Source organism: Ranitomeya imitator, chromosome 10, assembly GCF_032444005.1.
Source record: "Ranitomeya imitator isolate aRanImi1 chromosome 10, aRanImi1.pri, whole genome shotgun sequence".
In the NCBI taxonomy this organism is placed as follows: Eukaryota; Metazoa; Chordata; class Amphibia; order Anura; family Dendrobatidae; genus Ranitomeya; species Ranitomeya imitator.
Window position 1 is genome coordinate 32338229 of NC_091291.1, and position 23099 is coordinate 32361327.

The window sequence follows — 23099 nt, forward strand, 5'->3', positions numbered from 1 at the left end:
GAGCAGCAAAAAGGAGTGAATGGAAAAATGCACCCCCATACATTGAGGACTCATTAACTACATAAAAAATTATTATAAATCGCCAACCATACACCGAACAATCATTGTTGCAGAGCGATCTATATTGCCAAGCAATCATACCATATTATTATTTCATGTCATAGTAGGGTTATATAACTATACAATAATTCTCTCCTACATATAAAGCATCAATATTGGATTGGAGACATACAAAGCATAAATGTAAATGAAACAAGAATCCACAAAGCAGACTATAGTCTATCCACTTGGTATCGTTCACAAGGGGCGATCACAAAAATGGGACAAAGGAAAGGTTCTCGTTCAGGCCGTAAGGCTGAATGGTCCGTAGAGTCCAAATCCAGCGCGTCTCCAACCTGTCCAGAGGCTTGGCCAATTGGCCCCCTCTAATATTGTGGAGGGCATCGATGCCACGTACCCTCAACAATGAGCCTTCACATGCATGGAACGTCTTGAAGTGACGCGATATCGTTTTAAGGGTGGAAGTGTCCGTGTGAATAGCGGCCGCCTGAATCCCCAACACGTGTTCCCTAATGCGGACCTTTAGTTGGCGTGTTGTAAAGCCAAGATATGTCAGTCCATATGGGCACGTAGCATGATAAATGACATATCTAGTAGAACATGTGATATGTTTTATCTCAAAAGATTTAGTGCCACTAGAGTCAGAGAAGGAAACACAACGGTCAATGTTGGAACAGGCAATACATCGACCACACAGAGCACAACCACCCCTAACAGGAAAATCGTCCAGGAATGTAGTCAAATGGGGTCCAGTATAATGACTCCGGGTAAGATGGTCTCTTTAGTTCTTGGCGCGTCTAAAGGTGATAGACAGTCTGTCCGGGAGAAATGTACTAATTACGGGATCCACTCTAAGGATAGGCCATGCCTTTTCTAATGCCGCTCTTACTCTACTGGATTGGGAATGAAATGATGTAATGAATCTCACTTTGCCATCACCATTGTATCTCGACTCAGGTCTATCCCTATAGAGTAAGTCCTGGCGAAAGGCATATTTGGCCCTAAGATATGCTCTTTTTATTACCCTTCCACTATATCCACGTGCCAAGAAACGCATCCTCAATTCCTCCGCCTTCCTCTCAAAATCCTTCTCAGTAGAGCATATGCGACATAAATGGAGGAATCACCCAACTGGAATAGACCTAATCATATGATCAGGATGACTTGGCGAGGCATGGAGTAATGTGTTAGTAGCTGTCGTTTTCCTATATATATCCGTCTGCACCATACCAGTAGAATCTTTTGAAATGGTCACATCCGAAAAGTCTATTGTATTCTCACTCCATACAGACGTGAGGTGGATGTTAAGGTCGTTGTTGTTCAAGGTAGAAAGGAATTGCACAAGGTCGGTGGATGTGCCCTGCCAGACGAAGAAGATATCGTCAATGTACCGAGTCCATAGAGGGCCGCGATCCATTGACGCCTGTTCGCCCAACAGGAGGAGGTCCCTCGCCCACAGCCCCAGGAAGAGACAGGCATAGGAGGGCGCAAAGGCCGCTCCCATGGCCGCCCCCTGGAGCTGCAGGTAGAAGGACCCTTTGAACACACAAACAAAGAAAAGTGTAGCAGGCTGGCTTTCAGGAATTCCGATATGTGTCAAATGTAAGAGGTAAAATATTGATAGGTTTATGACTGGTGTATGAGACATCAGCCCAATACATATGCCCCATATAGCTCTGTAATGCATCGGGAAATGTCACAGTAGAGGGAGAATGCACACAGTGCTATCACAGTGTTCACTACCACTGTACTGTGACATCACTGTGTGTATTCTTCAGCTACTGTTACATCACTGTGTGCATTACCTGTGTACACTGACTTCACTATGTGCATTCTCCAGGTACTGTTACATCACTCTGTGCGTTTACCATGTACTGTGACATCACTGTGTGCTTTATTCCTCTATATTGATATCCCTGTGTGTGTTATTCCACTATACCGATATCACTGTGTGCGTTATTCCTCTATATGAATATCACTGTGTGCGTTATTCTGCTATAGCGATATCGCTGTGTACGTTATTCCTCTACAGCGATATACCTGTGTGCGTTATTCCTCTATAGCGATATCGCTGTGTGCGTTATTCCACTATAGCGATATCGCTGTGTGCGTTATTCCTTTATATGAATATCACTGTGTGCGTTATTCTGCTATAGCGATATCGCTGTGTGCGTTATTCCTCTACAGCGATATACCTGTGTGCGTTATTCCTCTATAGCGATATCGCTGTGTGCGTTATTCCACTATAGCGATATCGCTGTGTGCGTTATTCCTTTATATGAATATCACTGTGTGCGTTATTCTGCTATAGCGATATCGCTGTGTGCGTTATTCCTCTACAGCGATATACCTATGTGCGTTATTCCTCTATAGCGATATCGCTGTGTGCGTTATTCCACTATAGCGATATCGCTGTGTGCATTATTCCTCTATATGAATATCACTGTGTGCGTTATTCTGCTATAGCGATATCGCTGTGTGCGTTATTCCTCTATATGAATATCACTGTGTGCGTTATTCTGCTATAGCGATATCGCTGTGTGCGTTATTCCTCTATAGCGATATCGCTGTGTGCGTTATTCCTCTATAGCGATATCGCTGTGTGCGTTATTCCACTATAGTGATATCGCTGTGTGCGTTATTCCTCTATATGAATATCACTGTGTGCGTTATTCTGCTATAGTGATATCGCTGTGTGCGTTATTCCTCTACAGCGATATACCTGTGTGCATTATTCCTCTATAGCGATATCGCTGTGTGTGTTATTCCACTATAGCGATATGCCTGTGTGCGTTATTCCTCTATAGCTATATCACTGTGTGCGTTATTCCTCTATAGCGATATCACTGCATTATTCCACTATAGTGATATCCCTGTGTGCGTTATTCCACAATAGCGATAGCCCTGTGTGCGTTATTCAGCTATATTGATATCACTGTGTGCGTTATTCCACTATAGCGATATCCCTGTGTGCGTTATTCCACAATAGCAATACCCTGTGTGCGTTATTCCACAATAGCGATACCCTATGTGCGTTATTCCACTATAGCGATATCCCTGTGTGCATTTATTCCACTGTAGCGATATCCCTATGTGAGTTATTCCACAATAGCGATACCCTGTGTGCGTTATTTCACTATAGTGATATCCCTGTGTGCGTTATTCCACTATAGTGATATCCCTGTGTGCGTTATTCCACAATAGCGATACCCTGTGTGCGTTATTCCACTATAGTGATATTACTGTGTGCGTTATTCCACTATAGCGCGTTATTCTACTCCATCATTATCCCATGTCCTTATTTTATGCCCGTTGCTCATCTCCAATCTTCTATATTCTTCCATACCTGAGTGTACAGATGTTTACGAGCTGCCAGCCTGGAAACCCATTGCAAGCTCCGTGTCATTGGCGCGACCTTGTCCACAGACACCAGCGCTACATTCCACGAATTCCCGCGGAGTAAAGATTAACCTAGTTATAGAGGAAATGTTCCAGCACTTCTCCTTTTAAGACTCTTCATTCCTTTTCTTAGTAATTTTAACTTCTGATTTTTCATAGTAATTCAGGGGTGTAAGCTTACAGAGGGTGAAGAGATAGCAGGAGCATCCAGGTTCTAGTACATGAGGGAGTCCAAACACCCCTTTAAAAGAATTATTAAATGGGTTGTCCACTTCGGGGGATATTATTTTTTTTTTACTTACCGTATATGCATGTATTTTTGACCCAAATAGTTTTTGCAGTTAGATTGCATTAAATAGTTTGGCTTTTACAGCTTCTTTCCTCCCCATAACATTCAACTTTGATGTGGTCTGTGGTCATAAATCCGCTAAAAAACAAAAAGATAAGAGTTACAAACTTTCCTATTGGATAGTAGGGATGAGCTCACTGACAGATTCTCAGTTACCTCATTTTGGAAGCTATAAGAGTCAACTGGTGCAACATTTTTAATGGAACCCAATTATTAACGTGATTTTCAGCTTAAAGATACACTATTCTGCAACAATATTTCTCCTCCTCCAAACTAGAAATGCACATTTTGACATTAAAAATGTTTCCACCCATTTTGTCCATCCTATCACCAGGTGGTAGAACATAAGTCATCTCTGAAGAAAATGCAATTGTGTTAAAGCCTGCAGGTCATATGATGTCCACCAGCCGACATTCAGCATCCTGCACAGAGATGGTGGGAATGTGTTTGTGGATCAGACGTAGACACCAATGGAGGCTTCTAGTGCTCTAGCCTCGATGGTAGAGGCATCTATAGGCAGGTCAGGCCCGATGGTAGAGGTATATACGTAGACAGGTCAGGCCCGATGGTAGAGGTATATAGACAGGTCAGGCCCGATGGTAGAGGTATATAGGCAGGTCAGGCCCGATGGTAGAGGTATATAGGCAGGTCAGGCCCGATGGTAGAGGTATATAGACAGGTCAGGCCCGATGGTAGAGGTATATAGACAGGTCAGGCCCGATGGTAGAGGTATATAGACAGGTCAGGCCTGATGGTAGAGGCATCTATAGGCAGGTCAGGCCCGATGGTAGAGGTATATAGACAGGTCAGGCCTGATGGTAGAGTTATATAGGCAGGTCAGGCCTGATGGTAGAGGTATATAGACAGGTCAGGCCCGATGGTAGAGTTATATAGGCAGGTCAGGCCTGATGGTAGAGGTATATAGGCAGGTCAGGCCTGATGGTAGAGGTATATAGACAGGTCAGGCCTGATGGTAGAGTTATATAGGCAGGTCAGGCCTGATGGTAGAGGTATATAGACAGGTCAGGCCCGATGGTAGAGGTATATAGACAGGTCAGGTCCGATGGTAGAGGTATATAGACAGGTCAGGCCCAATGGTAGAGGTATATAGGCAGGTCAGGCCCGATGGTAGAGGTATATAGGCAGGTCAGGCCCGATGGTAGAGGTATATAGACAGGTCAGGCCCGATGGTAGAGGTATATAGGCAGGTCAGGCCTGATGGTAGAGGTATATAGACAGGTCAGGCCTGATGGTAGAGTTATATAGGCAGGTCAGGCCTGATGGTAGAGGTATATAGACAGGTCAGGCCCAATGGTAGAGGTATATAGACAGGTCAGGCCTGATGGTAGAGGTATATAGGCAGGTCAGGCCTGATGGTAGAGGTATATAGACAGGTCAGGCCTGATGGTAGAGTTATATAGGCAGGTCAGGCCTGATGGTAGAGGTATATAGACAGGTCAGGCCTGATGGTAGAGGTATATAGACAGGTCAGGCCTGATGGTAGAGGTATATAGACAGGTCAGGCCTGATGGTAGAGGTATATAGACAGGTCAGGCCCAATGGTAGAGGTATATAGACAGGTCAGGCCTGATGGTAGAGTTATATAGGCAGGTCAGGCCTGATGGTAGAGGTATATAGACAGGTCAGGCCTGATGGTAGAGGTATATAGGCAGGTCAGGCCTGATGGTAGAGGTATATAGACAGGTCAGGCCTGATGGTAGAGTTATATAGGCAGGTCAGGCCCAATGGTAGAGGTATATAGGCAGGTCAGGCCTGATGGTAGAGGTATATAGACAGGTCAGGCCTGATGGTAGAGGTATATAGGATGGATGTGCCTGCCCTTGTCTGACCTGCCCATGTTCCCCTTTCATTACCACCAGAAGGTTCATTACTATTGATCCAGTGTACAGTGATTTCACTCTCTTGCCTCTCTATGGAGATTACATGATTCAATTACTAATTTTTTGCAACTGTTGGAGTAATGGGTGCGGTGGAAAGAGCTGCAGCCACCATGGAGTGACCACATGCCTGTCTCCACACAGTGTCTGCGAGCAGCTTACATAGCCGGGACCGAGGGGCCAACATCAGATGCTCGGCCTGGAATCCGGCAGAACAGGTCATAGCTCAGATATCTGCCAAGGCAATTAGTTGCAGAGCCCAAACTTTATGACTATTAGTTCTGCATGGAAAATACGTAAGCAGCCAGCGCTGTACCTGCCAACATACAACACATTGCTGCAGTGACACGACTGAATGTGCTGTATGGGGAGGTGGGGAGTGCTCCACACAGCCAGGAGATCTGCTCCAGGAATCTGCCACTCCAGGCTGGAAACGGTCCCAGATCCACGATTCATGAGCCTCTAGTCGTGACCAATGAAAAGTAGAGCCGGGGTGTGCAACTTCCCAAAAGTGCAAAGGGCTGACATACTGTGTACAAGTTACAGCGGCAACTGTCAGAGAGAAATGGATGGACGGAGAGATAAATAATAGACAGATAATAGATAGATGGATAATAGATAGATAGATAGATAGATAGATAATAGATAGATAGATAGATAGATAGATAGATGATAGATAGATAGATGATTGATAGATAGATAATAGATAGATAATAGATAGATAGATCATAGATAGATAGAAGATAGAAAATAGATAGATAATAGATAAATAATAGATAGATAATAGATAGATAAATAGATGGATGATAGATACATAGATAGATAATAGATATATAGATAATAGATAGATAGATAGATAGATAATAGATATATAGATGAGAGATTATAAATAGATTAGATAGATAATAAATAATAGATGATAGATAATAGATAAATAATAGATAGATAAATAGATAGATGATAGATAGATGGATAATAGATAGATAGATAGATAGATAGATAGATAGATAGATAATAGATGATGATAGATGATAGATTATAAATAGATAATAGATAGGTAATAAATAATAGATGGATGATAGATAATAGATAGATAACATATAAGTAATATATAGATGATAGATAATAGATGGATGGAGCTAGGTAGAGAAATGGATGAATAGATATATGTAGAGATGAATGGATGGACACATAGATGGAGGGATGGATAAATAACTACATGGATAGATATCTGATAGATACATAGAATAGATGGATGAATAGACTTGTCCTCATTTTCTAGACTGTTTTCATTGATAATTTCCCGGCCTTGGACCCGGACAGCAGATGTGACTCTATCAGACATCACATACGTGCATGTGGAACATATGTATTTGTTTCAGGCTTTAATCTATGTAATATCTGGCCGGTCCTTTCAGGGGGAAATTGAGGCCATCCTCGGGATGTGGCGCTGGGATCATGTGCTCGGATAGATCTGGTGCATGTGGACAATCTGCCCTCTGTTCCCGCAGCGGCTCTCATGCTGATCACTCGTCTGCACATTTCCTGCACTTACAAGAGGTCACTTCTTACTGAAGTCCCAATATTCAGCCTCCCACAGATGCTGGGGGACATACAATAATAGCAGCCATGACAGTTCCTGTACGGGCTGCCACCCAACTTTTCATAGACCCGAATATTGTCAGATAAATAAGCATCCACAGATAACACATTGTTTCATATGCTAATATCTGTGTAAGGACTAACTGACTTCGTTGTCAGGTTCCAGTGATTTGTAAGATGCTAAACTTTTACTTTTACACCTTTTGTGCATTTGATGCTGCTTAATTTCTCAATATAACAATTCAATCTTTGGAGATTAGTTTTTCTGATACAAAGTTCCAAATTTCCTGCATAATTATAGCATAAAATAATTAAAATTTTCTGTTGGCAGTCACCACTAGAGGGAGCTCACGAGCTCACTGCATACTCCCATGTATGCAGCTATCTCACAGGCTCCCTCTAGTGGTGGCTGCAGCCGGAAAGTTATCATTTAAAGGGGTATTCCAGTCTTCATGGATTATAACCTACAATCTATGCTATAAGTCTGCAGTATTGATGAAGATAAGTGAGCGCTGTCCTGGGCTAATATCGGAATTCTGGGGTACTTTAAAAAAGTTTTAAAAAAGTATATATGTTATATGTATATCAAAAACAAAAGGGGTAAAAAAACGCACCATTAAAATGAGATTTTAGAAATCTCATTTATTTACTGCGTGGGAAAAATGCTTAGTGTGAATATATTCTTAGGGCTATAATAGTAGTGGCTTCCAAGCAGAAGATGCCAGAAGAATGGACTTGTAACTGAAGTGACATTGATTTGATATGTTCCTTCTTTTTAATGATTATTGCGTGCATTTTTCAGGCGGATTCCCAGAGGTATCCTCCTGGAAAAGATGTGGTGTGAACATATCCTTAAATTGTGTACGCACCAAGTTTTTTTTGCTGAGTTTTTGGAGCAGAAACTGAGTGGAAACTCCAAGTTTTTGAGGTGGATTTGGAGAGTTTCTGCTTCAAAAACTCTGTAAAAACTCTGAGACACAACATCCATACTGGACGAGCTGGATTTAAATTAATGTAGTATGCAGTATTTCTGTCCAGGGTTTTATGTCGTATAATCCCGATTGGTGAAATTCCAGAGAGAAATATTTGTCTTTATTAAATGTAGGAAATTCATCCAACGCCTTCTCCTGTGACAGAGGAATTTCGGGTGGTTTTAGAAGAATGGATACTTGTAGGATCCACTTTCCACAACCTGTCACACATTGCAGACTTAGAAAACCACTTGAGAAGAAGCTGCTGGGATTGGTCCGAGTCGGTATTATTCTTCAGAGCTGGGTTTTAGACCACGTATATTAATCTAGTGATAGGGGTTGTTTCAGGGCGGACACTAACTGCATAACGCTGGGATATTCTATTGATCACTGGTGGCGCAACTGTTGTGACTCTCATCAATCACTAAACAACGATGGGCTGACCATGCTGCTATCGGAGAGTAGAATTGGGAACACAGCACCTAGAGGAGAATGGCTAGGTCTTAACAGTCAGATCTCCCATGTATCATTGGACCACCCCTTTAAAGGGGTTCTTTTAAGTTAAACTGGGTGGCTATTCCAGTTGCCGCTGATCCATTGATTCTGGAACCGTTTTCCTTTTTTTTCTGTGCCTCTCCGTTCCAAAGTTATGCCCCCAGAAACAAGCAGCACATTTTTCCTTCAATCAACTGGGTGTGTCTCTGTGGGTGTGGCCATGTTTTGATTGGCTAGAGTCAAAGAAGCAAACGCTCACAGAGAAGTCCTGTGCTGTTTGTCCATTTGATTTGAAGGGATGACTTCATGGGGGCATAACTTTAGAACGGAGGAGCGGAGAAGAAAAAGACAAACTGTTCCAGAATCAGTGAAAAGGTGACAATTTGAGGTGGTAGTCAGTTTCAATGAAAAAAATCCAGTGAAATATTCTCTTTAAATGCCACTGTCACAATTTACTGCAGCCACTTAAAATGCTGAAATCAGAGCTAGCTCCAATTGCAGCAGCTATTCTCTAGCTTCTATACCCCTCCATTCTAAAGTTATGCCCCCTGGAAATAAAGATGACAAATTTTCTCTTCAACAAAATGGGCTGGTACCACAAAACATCTGTCATAGCTTTCGAAGTGAGCTGCTCAGACAGCCCCCTTCACATACTGCACTGATGATATCACAACACAGGAAACACTGTCATGGGTCAAATAGAGGGGCAAAAGTGGCCCAGGACCTGGACTGATATCTGAAGTTGGGGTACATCTTGGATATACATGGCTTATTTTTCTCTGGACATCCCCTTTAACTCTGTCTTTGCAGATGATTTGCAGCTCTGTGTAAACTACATACAATATTAAATAGATCTCTTGCACCTGATAAGGCCAGTGTACTTTCTTTGACAATCTGTCAGATTGCTTCTATAACTCTGATATTAAAATGAACATTTCATGAGTTCAACTCAAGAGTGAGCGAGTTCATAAGTGTATTCAATCTCTGCCCGCCCATACATCTAGCCTGATTGCTAGCTGCGGCTTGTATGGAGCAGTGTGAGATCTCTGCAGGTAGGAGGAACACTGAGGCTGTAAGTAAGAAAGGTGAGAAGATTGGGCAAACATCAGCAGAGTGGAGAAACACTAATTGAGGTTAAACTTTCAAAAAGGATTCTGACATGGATTATCAAAGTTAGTACACCAGACTTTTCAGTTCTAAGACATCAGATATGTGATATTGTGTATGTTACTTGTATATAATTCAACCTAATTGTATAGTTGTATAGCAGGAGGTGGATGATAATGTTGGTGCAGTTTTCCTCCAGGGAGAGTAAGAGATTTAATTACTTATTGAAACAAAGAATGCCTGTAAATATTGTGCTGGAAAACAAAGTGCAGATTGTGTGCTAAATGGTGTGAACAGCTTGAAAAGACTGGAAATTTACAGTATAAGCCTTGTGCAATGTCAAATCCTTCTTCCCTCCATGGCACTGATCTCCAACCTGTGGCTCGTGTCCAACTCTTATGAAACTACAACTCTTAGCATAAATATCAAATCATTTGGTAGTTTACCAAACAGATGCCATCACTGAGTATTTTTGGCCTCTTTATGTCTGCATAACATTTAAAAAGGACTTGTCGCTTGCTCAAGAAAATAGAGTTAAATACCTTGTAAAAATCCTTGATCTCCCCCGATTCTGACGCTTTTTTCCGTTTTGCTCTACATTGTTCCATTACAGAGATATTCACATTTGTATCTTCTGGAGGGCAGTATGTGAAATCTCTGCTTGTAGTGCAACTGGGCGTTTTTTCAGTCTTCTTTGGGGGGCGTGTACTTTACCTCTCCCTCCCAGATGCAGCCAATCACAGACTGTTATATCAGTTCCCAAGCTGTGATTGGCAGCATCTGGGGAAGGTGTGTGTGTGTGTGTGTAAGCACATGACTCCAGAGTAGCCTGCATTGCAGTGTTCTGCAATAATAATCACAAGCCCCCCTGGACCTGTACTTCACCTAGTATTTACAAATGTTTACCTATTTCTAAAGTATTTGTTATAAAACTTCCATTGTGACCATGTGGAACCATTGGTTACCCAGCGTAATGGTTTCCACTTACTGCAACATTTTAATAGTCAAAATGAGGACATCTTCAGGGACTATTCTCTTTTCTTACTTAAATGCCAAGTTTTTTTTTGGCAAAAAAAAAATAATTTTGTAAATCGGTTTCATTAAACATTTTGCACCGTTTGCCTTCTCGAGCCTCTGTACAGCATTGTCTATTGCTGGCTGCAGAATGAGTTAACTGAGAATTCATCAGTAAGCTCATTCTTGACAGTCTGGCAAGAGACTTTGTATTTATTCTCTCTCTTCTTTTTTCTGAGCTCCTCAATAGCTGTTTTATAACGACATCAAAGGTGAAAGTACAGAGAAACAGAGTTTGTAAAAGTCAAACGGGGCCATTTGTTTATGATTCCTAGCCCCAAATACGTACATTTAAGCAAAAAAAAAAAAGTCCCTCAAACATGGACAACCCCTTTAAGCCCCAGCCCAGGAACACCCAAAACACTGGAACTTTTCTAAACTTCTCACTTTTCGGTCGGGTTTGCTCTGAAGTCTAGATGCTCGGTGGTCTCCGGTGCCCTTCTTTATTTTTAGGGGTAGGACTGATCATTCGATTATTTTTCACAGGTAGAACGAAGTGTAGCGCCTCCGATTTTAAGTGATGCAATATTCCTGAAGGCAGAGACCTTAAAGCAAATAATAAGAGAACGCAATCATGTCGGTGATCTACAGTGAAGTCGCGGTTGAGGAACCAACCAGCGACAGCTTCTGGATGGTAAGATGAAACTTTTCTTTTTGTTGTTTTTTTTTGTAATATTAATTTTACTGTAAAAAATAAACTCTAAATTCTACAGGTGTCAGTCCTGTCCTGGCAATACAAAATTTACATAATTAATTTTTATTTTACTACTTAAAATAAATGTATTTATTTATTTTTTATGTCGCCATATATTAAAAGCAAATCTGTTTTAATTTTCAGTCGGTAACAGTTGTATCAGGGCTTGTTTTTTTTTTTTTGTCGGATCATTTTGGGGTACATACATCTTAGCTTTGGGAAAATGGGGATCATTTGAATTATTATTAAAAAATAATTGAAACTGTTTTTATTTTTTACATTTTTTTTTTTTATCGGTCACCCTAAGGGAATTGAAACTGTGTGATTTCTTGATAAACTCATACAATACATTGTGATACTGCAGTATTGCAGTCTATGATAAATTTGACCCTCTCATGTGAAATTCAGTCACAGGCACTGCTGTCATCAAGGCACCACACGGGGCATCGACTGTTTCCAATCATTTAAAGGGGGCCTTTTATCGGAATTTTTCATTTAAAACGGAGGTCTGCATTCAATTACCGCTGATCCATTGATTCTGGAACAGCTTTTATTTTTCTTCTGGGCCCCTCCTTTCCAAAGCTATGCCCCTGTAAATTTTTCTCTTCAATCAACAGACTATATAATCACAGAACTTCTGTGGGCGTGGTCATGTTTTGATTGGCCAGAGTCAGAGGAGACAGCAGCAAAAGCATTTAGATTACTGCATTTTAAGAGATAAATGGCTGCAGTCTATTATAACAGTGTCATTTAAAGGTTTTTTTTAACATTTAAACTGAGTAGCTCTTCCAATTGTCACTGCTCCACTGAATCTGGAACAGTTTTTCTTTTTCTTCTGCACCCTTCCGTTCCAGAGTTATGCCCCCTTGAAATAATCCCTTCGATAAACTGGGCGTGTACTACAGAACATCTTTGTGGCTCTTTGCATTTTCTCCTCTGATTGTGACCAATCAAAACATGGCCACGCCCACAGAGAAGTTCTGTGGTATACACCCACATTATTGAAGGGATTATTTGCTAGGGGTATAACTTTGGAACAGAATGGCGCACAAGAGACAGAAAAACTGTTCCAGAATCAGTGAATCTGCACCAATTGGAAGAACTACTTAGTTGAAATAAAAAAAAACCCTTTAAATGCCACTGTTATAATACATTTTTCGTCAAAGCATATTAAAGTAAAATCATCCAGGGAAATCTCACTTCTCCTTAAAGGGATTTTCCAGTTTCAGAATTATTCACCCTCCATGGGTCAGTGCTGGGTGTCGGTCTCTTTTACTGTCTGCAGGCAATCAGTGAGCTCAATGACTCTCAGCGGCTTGTGCCATCCACTAGGGCAGACTCGTTAGGCTCATTGATTGGCTGCAGAACTGCAGAGAATGATAAACACCGGGAACTGTAGCAGAGACTCATTGCTGGACCCGGAAAGGGTGAAGGAGGCCCATTCTGATTTTTTTAAACAAACTGCATCCAGGAAACAAGTTTTTTTCTAAAACCAGAAAACCCCTTTAAGGCTATGGCTACTTTGGTCAAAAGTTTTGCAAATTGCCTGTAGCTACTGGTTGTGTTGTGACAACAACGCCAATGATAAGGTGATATACGGATGCACTACCATGAACTATGTAACAAGTCGTAGACTTGCAGGATAGCGACCCATTACTGATGGCAAGGTCGCCATCCAGAAAAACCAGATGATGGAGCCGGGTCCATGAGCATTTTTGTATTTCTTAAAATATAGTAAATTACTATAAGTGACAATTGCAAAATTAAAGTAATGATACTTTGTCTCAAAGCCAAATAATTACAGCAGCAGCGTAAAGCGGATGGATGAAGGATACCGGCTGTGCGATGATATTGTAGCCTGTTTCCAAGACAGAGCCAAGATAGAGAAGCAATATTCACTACAGATGGAAGAATGGGTCCGCAGATGGAAACCAATAGTGGATGCCAGTGAGTATTAGAGATGGAGCAGACAAGTAATTTAAGTCTATTATTCTGTGCGTCAGATGTGGTGAGTGAGAACTAATGGTATCAAAACACTCCGATGTCCTAATACAATCCCCTACAAAATAAAAAGATGACTGTGTAAAACAAAGGAAAAGTCTTATCAATAAAATAGACTTTTTCATTCAATTCGCCTTCCATTTTAGTGATGGCCATGCTGATTCAGTCTTCACAGCACAGCTGAAAAGCAAAATTTAAAAAATAGGCAGTATCATGCTCTAGGGCTCCCTCTAGTGGTCAATGTCAAAACTAATATTTTAGTAATTGCGATAAGAGGTTACTTTGTCTCCAAAGATAGGGATGATTTATAAATTAGCAAACTAAAAAATTTAAAAACTTAGACTATAAGCAAAACGATAACAATCAGATTCCGAATTTTGTATTTAGAATTTTGGTAATTTGACCAATAGGTCCCATGTACGGCTCCCTCTTACGTGCCTGGCAGTCTTTCATGACAGCGACTGAGCGGCTCAGCGAGCTGCACGTGCAGATCCAGAAGACACTAATGACAGACGACACAGAGAAAATCCGCAACTGGCAAAAGGAGAAGTATCACCGCAAAATCTTCGGTGGATTCAAGGAATCTTGCGAAATAGAAAACGGCTTCCATAAAGCCCAAAAACCCTGGGCCAAAAAGTTGAAAAAGGTAAATGACTAATTGGGGTTTAATAACCGAGCAGCTGTGAAAAATTAATGTTTCAGTGGGTGGAAGAAGTAACCAATATGTAATAGTAGCCAGAACGTTTATGGTCTAACTAAAAGAGGGCATAGTTGAAAGTTGGTCCCATGTGGAACTTTTTGGAGATGATAACTGGTTTCTGAAAGTTATTTCTGAACATATCGTCTTGGCCAATTTTTTTTTTTTTTTTTTTACAGCTTGAGAAAGCAAAATCATCCTATCACAAAGCCTGTAAGAAGGAACATTTAGCGAGTGTCCGAGAGAACAACGGAAAGATTAATCCGGAATTGTCTTTAGAGAAACAAAAGAAACTTACAGAAGATCACGAGAAATGTAAACAGGATAAAGAAAAGGTAAGGAGGAATCAAGACAGAGAGCTACACGTTGTTCCAAGTTCTTCCCATTGTAAAGGAAGCAAAAAGAGGGTCTTGAGACGAGGCTGCTGAATGTGTGCAAAAATCTGGGAAAGGAGACTTTCTATACATGCACGCATAGACTTGTTTTGAAAGGCTTGATACAGCGATGGTAGCACTTTTCAGATCGGAGTGACTTCAGGTCACCGCAGGGGCGACTTTTTTTGCATTTTTGCATTTGCATTTTTTTTTAAGTTTGGCGGTGTTTCAATGACCTAAACATTTTCTCGTATTAATTTCAGGTAAAACAAAGATATGAAAAATCCTTGCAAGAACTCAATAAATATAATCCCAAATACATGGAAGAAATGGAAACTGTGTTCGACCAAAGCCAGCAACAAGAGCAGAAGAAAATTGTATTTTTCAAACAGGCTCTTCACTCCATACACAAGCACCTGGACATCACTAATAACGAGAGGTAAGAGACCAAAAAGGTTCTTGAGGCTCATTCAGTCAATGGGTTTGTTCAACAATACCTGGTGGTCTAGATCAGATAGTGGTTAATGCTGTAGTGCAGCAATAGCACCGTATGCAGTAATGAGACAGTAACCCAGCAAAGTTCAAAGCAAAAGTCTCTTTAATGTTTAACTCACAAAAACACAGCACACAATATCCTCCGTACCGCAGCCGGAACCCATATCCTCTGGATTGCAGCCAATAAACACAGTCAGTCCACCTCCGATACCAGTTGCCGTGGGTGACTGCACCACCGTGTTAATGTTCAGCTCACAGCACTTCCCAGTACACGATATCCGATATCCTCCGGATCGCAGCCGGGAACCATATCCTCCAGTTTGCAGCCAATAAACACGCCAGTCCACCTCCGAGACCAGTTGCCATAGGTGACTGCACCGCTGTGTATGCTGTGGGTGCCAGGCGTCTCCGCTTCCCTTGTTTGTTTGGCTCCGCTTGTCTGTATTGCCTCACACACATGGAGCTCTGCAGAGCCGACCGCTCTGCCCTCTAGCAAACACCAGACTGACTCTGACCCTGACACACCCATACCCTTTACTGCAGGGCTTTTAACCAAAGAACCTGTGGCATTCGGCCACATAGAAAACAGGCCAGGAAGGAAACGGACTGCACGACTACCATCCTGTAGTCTGTTTCAAAACAAAAGCCCAGCAGGTTTTCTCAAATCTGCCCTGGACAAATAGCTTGTCCAAGACCAATACTCACTTTTTTTTAATTTTTCATTGCAATCACAACTACGCCTGTGACTGCAATGCACTCCCATGGCCTCAATACGCCTTTGTGTGCATCCTGGGGGGAACATACAGTGACCCTCATACGAAACACTGGTCACTGCCTCACAATGCCAACATCCTTAGTGTCCTAGATAACATAATGGTTAATGCCAACATCCCTGGTGGTCCAGATCAGATAGTGATTAATGCCAATATCCCTGGTGGTCTAGATATGATTGAGGTTAATGCTAACATCCATGGCTGGTCTAGATCAGATAGAGGTTAATTCAGTATCCCTGGTGGTCTAGATCAGATAGTGATTAATGCCAAATTCCTTGGTGGTCCAGATATGATAGAGGTTAATACCAACATCCCTGGTTGTCTAGATAAGATAGTGGTTAAAGTCAACATCCCTGGTGGTCTAGTTCAGATAAGGGTTAATGTCATTTTCTCTGATGATCTAAATCAGATACTGATTAATGCCAACATCTCTGGTGGTCTATATTGGTTAGGGATTAAAGCGAATATATCTGGTGGTCTACATTGGATACTGTTAAAGCCAACATCCCTGGTGGTTTAGATTGGATAGGGGTTAAAGCCAACATCCCTGGTGGTATAAATCAGATGGGGTTAACGCCAACATCCATGGTGGTCTAGATTGGATAGTGGTTAAAGCCAACATCCCTAGTGGAATAAATCAGATAAAGGTTTAAGTCAACATCCCTGGTGGTCTAGGTTGGATAGAGATTAAAACCTGCATCCCTGGTGTTATAAATCAGATAGGGGTTAACGCCAACATCCCTGGTGGTCTAGATTGGATAGAGGTTAAAGCCAACATCCCTGGTGTTATAAATCAGATAGGGGTTAACACCAACATCCCCGGTGGTCTAGATTGGATAGAGGTTAAAGCCAACATCCATGGTGGTCTAGATTGGGTAGAGGCTAAAGCTGACATCTCTAGTGGTATAAATCAGATAGGGGTTAAAGTCAACATCCCTGGTGGTCTAGATTGGATAGATGCTAAAGCCGACATCCCTGGTGGTATAGATCAGATAGGGGTTAACGCCAACATCCCTGGTGGTCTAGATTGGATAGAGGTTAAAGCCAACATCCATGGTGGTTTAGATTGGATAGAGGTTAAAGCCGACATCCCTAGTGGTATAAATCAGATAGGGGTTAAAGTCAACATCCCTGGTGGTCTAGATTGAATAGAGGTTAAAGCCGACATCCCTGGTGGTATAGATCAGATAGGGGTTAACACCAACATCCCTGGCGGTCTAGATTGGATAGAGGTTAAAGCCAACATCCATAGTGGTATAAATCAGATAGGGGTTAAAGTCAACATCCCTGGTGGTCTAGATTGAATAGAGGTTAAAGCCGACATCCCTGGGGATCTAGATTGGATAGAGGTTAAAGCCGACATCCCTGGTGGTATAGATCAGATAGGGGTTAACACCAACATCTCTGGGGTCGGGGATCTAGATTGGATAGAGGTTAAAGCCACGTGGAAGATCTGGACTGGACATTGTAAGTGAGCTCTTCTATACAGGTGGAGACCGCACTGATGATTTTGCTTTTCTGCATATTTAGTATTATGACGGTATACGGCGATTTGAACCAGGCTATAACAGTGGTCAGCGACCAGGATGATTTAAAGTGGTGGAGGAATAAACATGGCCCCGGGATGTTAATGAACTGGCCCCAGCTGGAGGTACAGTATCATTTATTACTTGTTCTTGTTAAAGTGTAAAAGAAAAAAAAACTTTTAAAAGGAAACGGTATAGATGAAAAAACAAAAACAGACCATATGTTACAAAGCCGAAAGAGCAGGTTGATCCAAAAATGTATTTACTTTAACTCCACTATTTCACCATTTTAAGTGCATAAAATAGTAAGATGATTGTTTTCATAGAAAATTGAAAAAACCCTCAAAAAATGCAATGAAAAAAGGGTAGAAAATAAAATTTTTTTAAATCTCACTTATTTTGCTGGTACTGTAAAATGCAGAATTTTCTGCACTAATAAAAGCGCCGAAAAAAGGCTGTAAAAACGCCATGTGTGAACATACCCTTAAAGGAACAATTGGTGCAAGTTGTTACCACTTTTCCTTTATCAGAAAACTAACAGTAACTGAAGTTTTGTCAATGTCTGACGCATTCGTTAGCGGAACGTATTGATTTCAGCTTCCTTATTCCTCTACAGGAGTGGAGTCCGGACGTTGAGCAACAGATAGTAAAAAAGAAGAAAGTGAAAGAGGAAAAAGTGAAGTTGTACAGTGTGACGCCCACGGAAAGCAGGTAAAGTTATATAAAATGCACGCAGAAATATCGCACCGCTCACAAAGTCAGAAAAGTAAACTTTTTAAAAAGGTTTTCCCGGCTGTAGTGAAACAACAACGGTGCTTTTGTTACCCTCCCCTGGTCCAGCGCTGAATCTCCTCCCCTGCTCCCTCTGTCCGCCATTGTGCATCACTGGCGTTGATAGCACTGCAGGCAATCAGTGCTCTGCTAGAGTTGATGGTAAAAGCCAACGTGTTCACTGATTAGCTGCAGCGCTGTTGACGTGACATAAGCGCTGCAGATATTAACAGAAACCGGGAACACTGGCGGAGATTCACCTACTATTAAATCTTTGCAGGCTTCATCATAAATATAGAGAGAAATAGGGAAGCAAATTAGTGAAAATTTTTAATGCAGATAGTGTAATACCCAATTGTTCCTGTGGAGGAGCTGCAGGGAAATCAGGAAAAACAAAATGTGGTGGTGGTGGGGGGTGATCCTCTTTCCAGTTTTCTATTTTTCTATTTTTACAAACCTAGTATTGAAATACCATTTTTTTATTCTTTAATAACAGAAGTGCTACATAAAATAGTATTATGGAGATCCCCTTTAATTCTTAATGGCTTCCTGTAGCTAATGGACAGCTCTGATATTACACGTGCAGAAAGATTGGGGGTTAATCAGCTAAATACAAAAAAATTCTATGACAATGCTGAAAATGTCTTATGCTTCCAACATTTACTAAGTGGTGCTACAAGATTTATCACCAAGGCAGAAGTGATCAGTTTTGGTTCCTATTTTATTCCTGCCTCTCCCCTGAATATTCTACTTTTTTATTTTTTAAAATCCGCGATGCGGTTCCAGAGATATGGGCCTTTTTATTTAGTGCTGATTTTTATAGTCTTTACTTGGGGGCGTGGTCTCACCGGGTAATTATTCAGAGCAGCCTAAAGACACGCCCCCGAGGAGCTGGTAAAGACCATAAAAATTAGCTCTAAATTAAAAGGCCCGTATCTCTTAAACGGCATGGCGGATTTTAAAATAGCAAAAAATGTAATACTCAGGGGACCGGCGGGAATAAAATAAGATCAAAAACTGATCTCTTTTGACCTGGCGACAGGTCCTTGTTATCTAATTGAAATAAATGTTTTATTTTCTGGTTCGTAGTATGAATAAAGCACCAGTAAATGTCCCCGGAGTCCGCGTACGAGCCGTCTATGATTATTCAGGACAGGAGTCTGATGAGCTCAGTTTTAAAGCAGGTAAGGACCTTACTAACACAAACTCTGCCCGTGCTGTAATAATTTAATACAGGTATATCTCCCCATTTGTGAGGTTTTCCAGGCTTAATATATTGAGGCCTCCTCACAGATCAACTGATTTTCACCAACAGTGAATGGGAGCAAACCGCACAGCTCCGTTCACTGCAGTACCCCACATGTACCTACATGTACCCCACCCCACATGTACCCACATGTACCCCACCCCACATGTACACCACATGTACCCCACCCCACATGTACACCACATGTACCCTACCCCACCTCACCTGTACCCCACATGTACCCCACCCCACATGTACCCACATGTACCCCACCCCACATGTACACCACATGTACCCCACCCCACATGTACACCACATGTACCCTACCCCACCTCACCTGTACCCCACATGTACCCCACATGTACCCCACATACATACATGTACCCCATGTAATGATATCATGAATGTGCTCATATTCAAAGGTACTCTCCTAGAATTTCCATTGCTTTGCCAGCATATACATGCTTCCCTTCACCCCATTAGGTCTGTGTAAATAAATAAAATCTGGAAATGGCACCATTACTAACTAAATGAAGGGTGCATACTACTTTATATGAGGAATGTTCCTTTTAGAACTTTGGTTCTCCTATAACGTTGTGATTTATTTTGCTTTATTGAACGCCACTCAGTCATTTGGTCTTTATTTCCCTACACTATTAGACCTTTATTATAATATGTTATATCATCTAATGAAAAAAACAAGCACTAACGGCTTATTGACTTTTATACATTTCTTCAGAATCCTGATTTATATTACTAAATCACTAACTTAAAAGGTCTAATGATGTAGGGATTTACTATTCATTATTATTTATTATTAGAAAATCCTCTGTTTATGTACATACGTCGACTCTCACAAGCACCAACTGTATGAACATTTATTCTTAAAGACCGATTTAATCAATACTGATTCCTTCTATGCTCTAACTTAGCAATAGGAGACCAATTTATCTAAGAGAAATATAATTGTTTACATATCCATATTGGTATTCATATTTCTGTGTCTTCAGATCCTTTTGGCGTTTACCCATTGAAAAATATATGTTTTTTAAAATATGTATGTTCTTTAGTGTTTAATAAAGATTTATGTCATTTTTTAACTTATGCTTCCTATGTGTTTATTGGTATAGATTTCAATGTGGAAGTGCCACTATTAGCTAGATCAACTTGTGTTTATTTCATATATTGATTTGAATGCAATTTGGGGGAAGCTATGAAGCAGAGTTTTAATAGTACAGAAAAGCTTTGATTCTGTGATTAAAAAAAAATGCAAGTGTATTTTTTTTTTTCCATGCGTTCTTTTCAGAAGAAGCTTATAGAGAAAAAGTGCACTGAAACCGCAGCGGCCAGCAGCGTCTTTAGAGATATAGTGAGCGGAGATTAAATGGAAATTTAAATTTTCCTGGAAACTTAGACCGTGTTCACATGTAGCATAAATGCTGTGTATTTTCTGCTGCTTTTTTGCACAAAATTCTGCTGTTTAATTGTTCAAGCAAAGCGGATGTGATTTCATTTCCGTGCGCCTGCTGTGCGCCCAAGGACTAGGCTGAACTGTGCTGTTTTGTTGCTCTTTTTTTTCCCTCTTGTCTTCTATGTGGAGCCTAAAAATACAAATGTAAACAACTGCACTATAAAAAACACATGAAAAATGGGGGAGAAGATGCAGTAGTTATTGTGTTATTATTGTAGCGTTTGCTGAATGTCCCTCACTGCCAGCGCCCCTCTGACAACTCCTCCTGCCAGGGGAGAAAGAAATGGTAAATGGGCGGGGATGGGAGGGACCAGGGTGCGCTACTCTGTTCCTCTTTCTATTCCTCAAAAGTTTGGAGTTATCAAGCCTGCACCCCCATATGCACCCTGTACCCCACATATAGCTTGCACCCATGTACCCTGACATATAGCCTGAAACCCCATATATAGCCTGCAACCCATATGTACCCCACCCCATATAGGCTGCAACCCCCATATGTACCCCCACCCCATCTAGCCTGCAATCCCCTATGCACCCCACCCAATATAATCTGCAACCCCCATATGTACCCCCACCCCATCTAGCCTGCAATCCCCTATGCACCCCACCCAATATAATCTGCAACCCCCATATGTTGAGCCGAGCATCTGCTATGTTGTTACATCTGGCCTTTGCGGGTTTGACGCTGCTTAAGCACGCAGCATCAAAACTGCAGCAATTCCTGAACGTGGGCACATTCCCTGAATCACTTGTAACCTGAAGCACGGCTCCACCCATAAGTCAAAACATTTTAATTTTCCTTTTTTAAAATTGTCCTTCACGGCGACGCCGCCTCTTGCCACTTGCCCCCCTAGGCAGCCGCCTTCAGGTGCCTAATGGCAAATACGGCTCTGCCGAGCTTCATCCCTTCACCAATTGTCTAAGCAAATCTATTTCTATAGGTGCTATTGACATGAAATTCACACCAGATGTCGGTAACAACCCATCCGATCCACACAGGCAAATAAATCATCCACAGATATCAGATCTGGTGAGAATTTCACATCAGTAGCACCTTTAGAAATAGATTTACTTTGAAAATTGGTGATGCATTCAATACTTATTTCACCGGCTGTATAGGCGACGTTGCGGTCTGAATCCTCAGCCCTTCATCAGACATAATGATTGAAAACAATGACGATCGAGAAAATCTGCGCGACACTTAACGGCACAAAAGTTGACTAATTTTTCCTGTTATAACCAGGTGACGAACTGACGAAGATTGAAGATGAGGACGAGCAAGGCTGGTGTAAAGGGGTGACCGATCGTGGCCAGGTGGGCCTCTATCCGGCCAACTATGTGGAAGTCATCACCGGGTAGAGAAAAGTTACCGAAGAGCATCAGGAGTTCAGTATTTGGTGTACGACAATCGGCTCTACAGGGACTGTACTTCTTTACTGATCCTCATGCCGGGCCGGGCTGCAGGGACATGAAAGTTTTTGGATTGTTACAGATTAAAGGACACAAGTTCTGATAATTAAAAGAAGTGGTAATTTATATTTACTTTTGCGAATGAGTTTCATTAAACTTTCTTGCTCCGTTTGGCTTTTATTTATCTCTGTGGCTGCAGAATGAGTTAACTGAGTATCCATAAGTGAGCTGGTTCTAACTTTGGAAGCTATAATTTTTTTTTTCTGAACTAAGTGCAGATTTATGACTAGGGATGAGCGGACCCGTGGAAGTTCGGGTTCAAGTAACCCAACCCGAAAGTTTATTCCAAAGTTCAGTTCGGGTACCAGAACTTCAACGTCATCGAAAACAATGGGGACCTGAACTTTTGATCTGGAAAATTTTCCCTCTAGCCACTAAAACAGACTTCCGGGAGAAGTCCGTGTTCAGGATTTATAGCAGCGGACACTTAGTGTCTGGTACGAACCCCGAAAGTTTAAGTTCGCTCTTCTCTATTTATGACCACAGACTGCAAAGTCTGAACTCAAAAAAAGAAAACAAAAACTAAAAAAAAAAAAAGATACAAACGCCCTTTCAGGACTAGCTCACTTATGGATTCTTAGTTTACTTATTCCGCAGCCAGCAATGTTTACAGGGAAACAAAGGGC

At 41.5% G+C, this 23099-nt stretch overlaps 1 protein-coding gene across 1 annotated transcript in view; it reads left to right on the plus strand.

Moving 5' to 3' along the window:
• LOC138651656 (protein kinase C and casein kinase substrate in neurons protein 1-like) overlaps positions 1 to 22692 on the plus strand; it is a 44409-nt gene extending 21717 nt beyond the window's left edge. Inside the window, exons 2-10 of the mRNA XM_069742020.1 lie at positions 11442 to 11589; positions 13440 to 13596; positions 14061 to 14296; positions 14527 to 14682; positions 14985 to 15160; positions 17520 to 17640; positions 18132 to 18226; positions 19376 to 19470; positions 22247 to 22692. Coding sequence (XP_069598121.1) covers positions 11530 to 11589; positions 13440 to 13596; positions 14061 to 14296; positions 14527 to 14682; positions 14985 to 15160; positions 17520 to 17640; positions 18132 to 18226; positions 19376 to 19470; positions 22247 to 22362 — 1212 coding nt within the window. The 5' untranslated portion in view covers positions 11442 to 11529 and the 3' untranslated portion in view covers positions 22363 to 22692. The remainder of the gene's footprint in view (positions 1 to 11441; positions 11590 to 13439; positions 13597 to 14060; positions 14297 to 14526; positions 14683 to 14984; positions 15161 to 17519; positions 17641 to 18131; positions 18227 to 19375; positions 19471 to 22246) is intronic.
• The last annotated feature ends 407 nt before the right edge of the window (positions 22693 to 23099 follow it).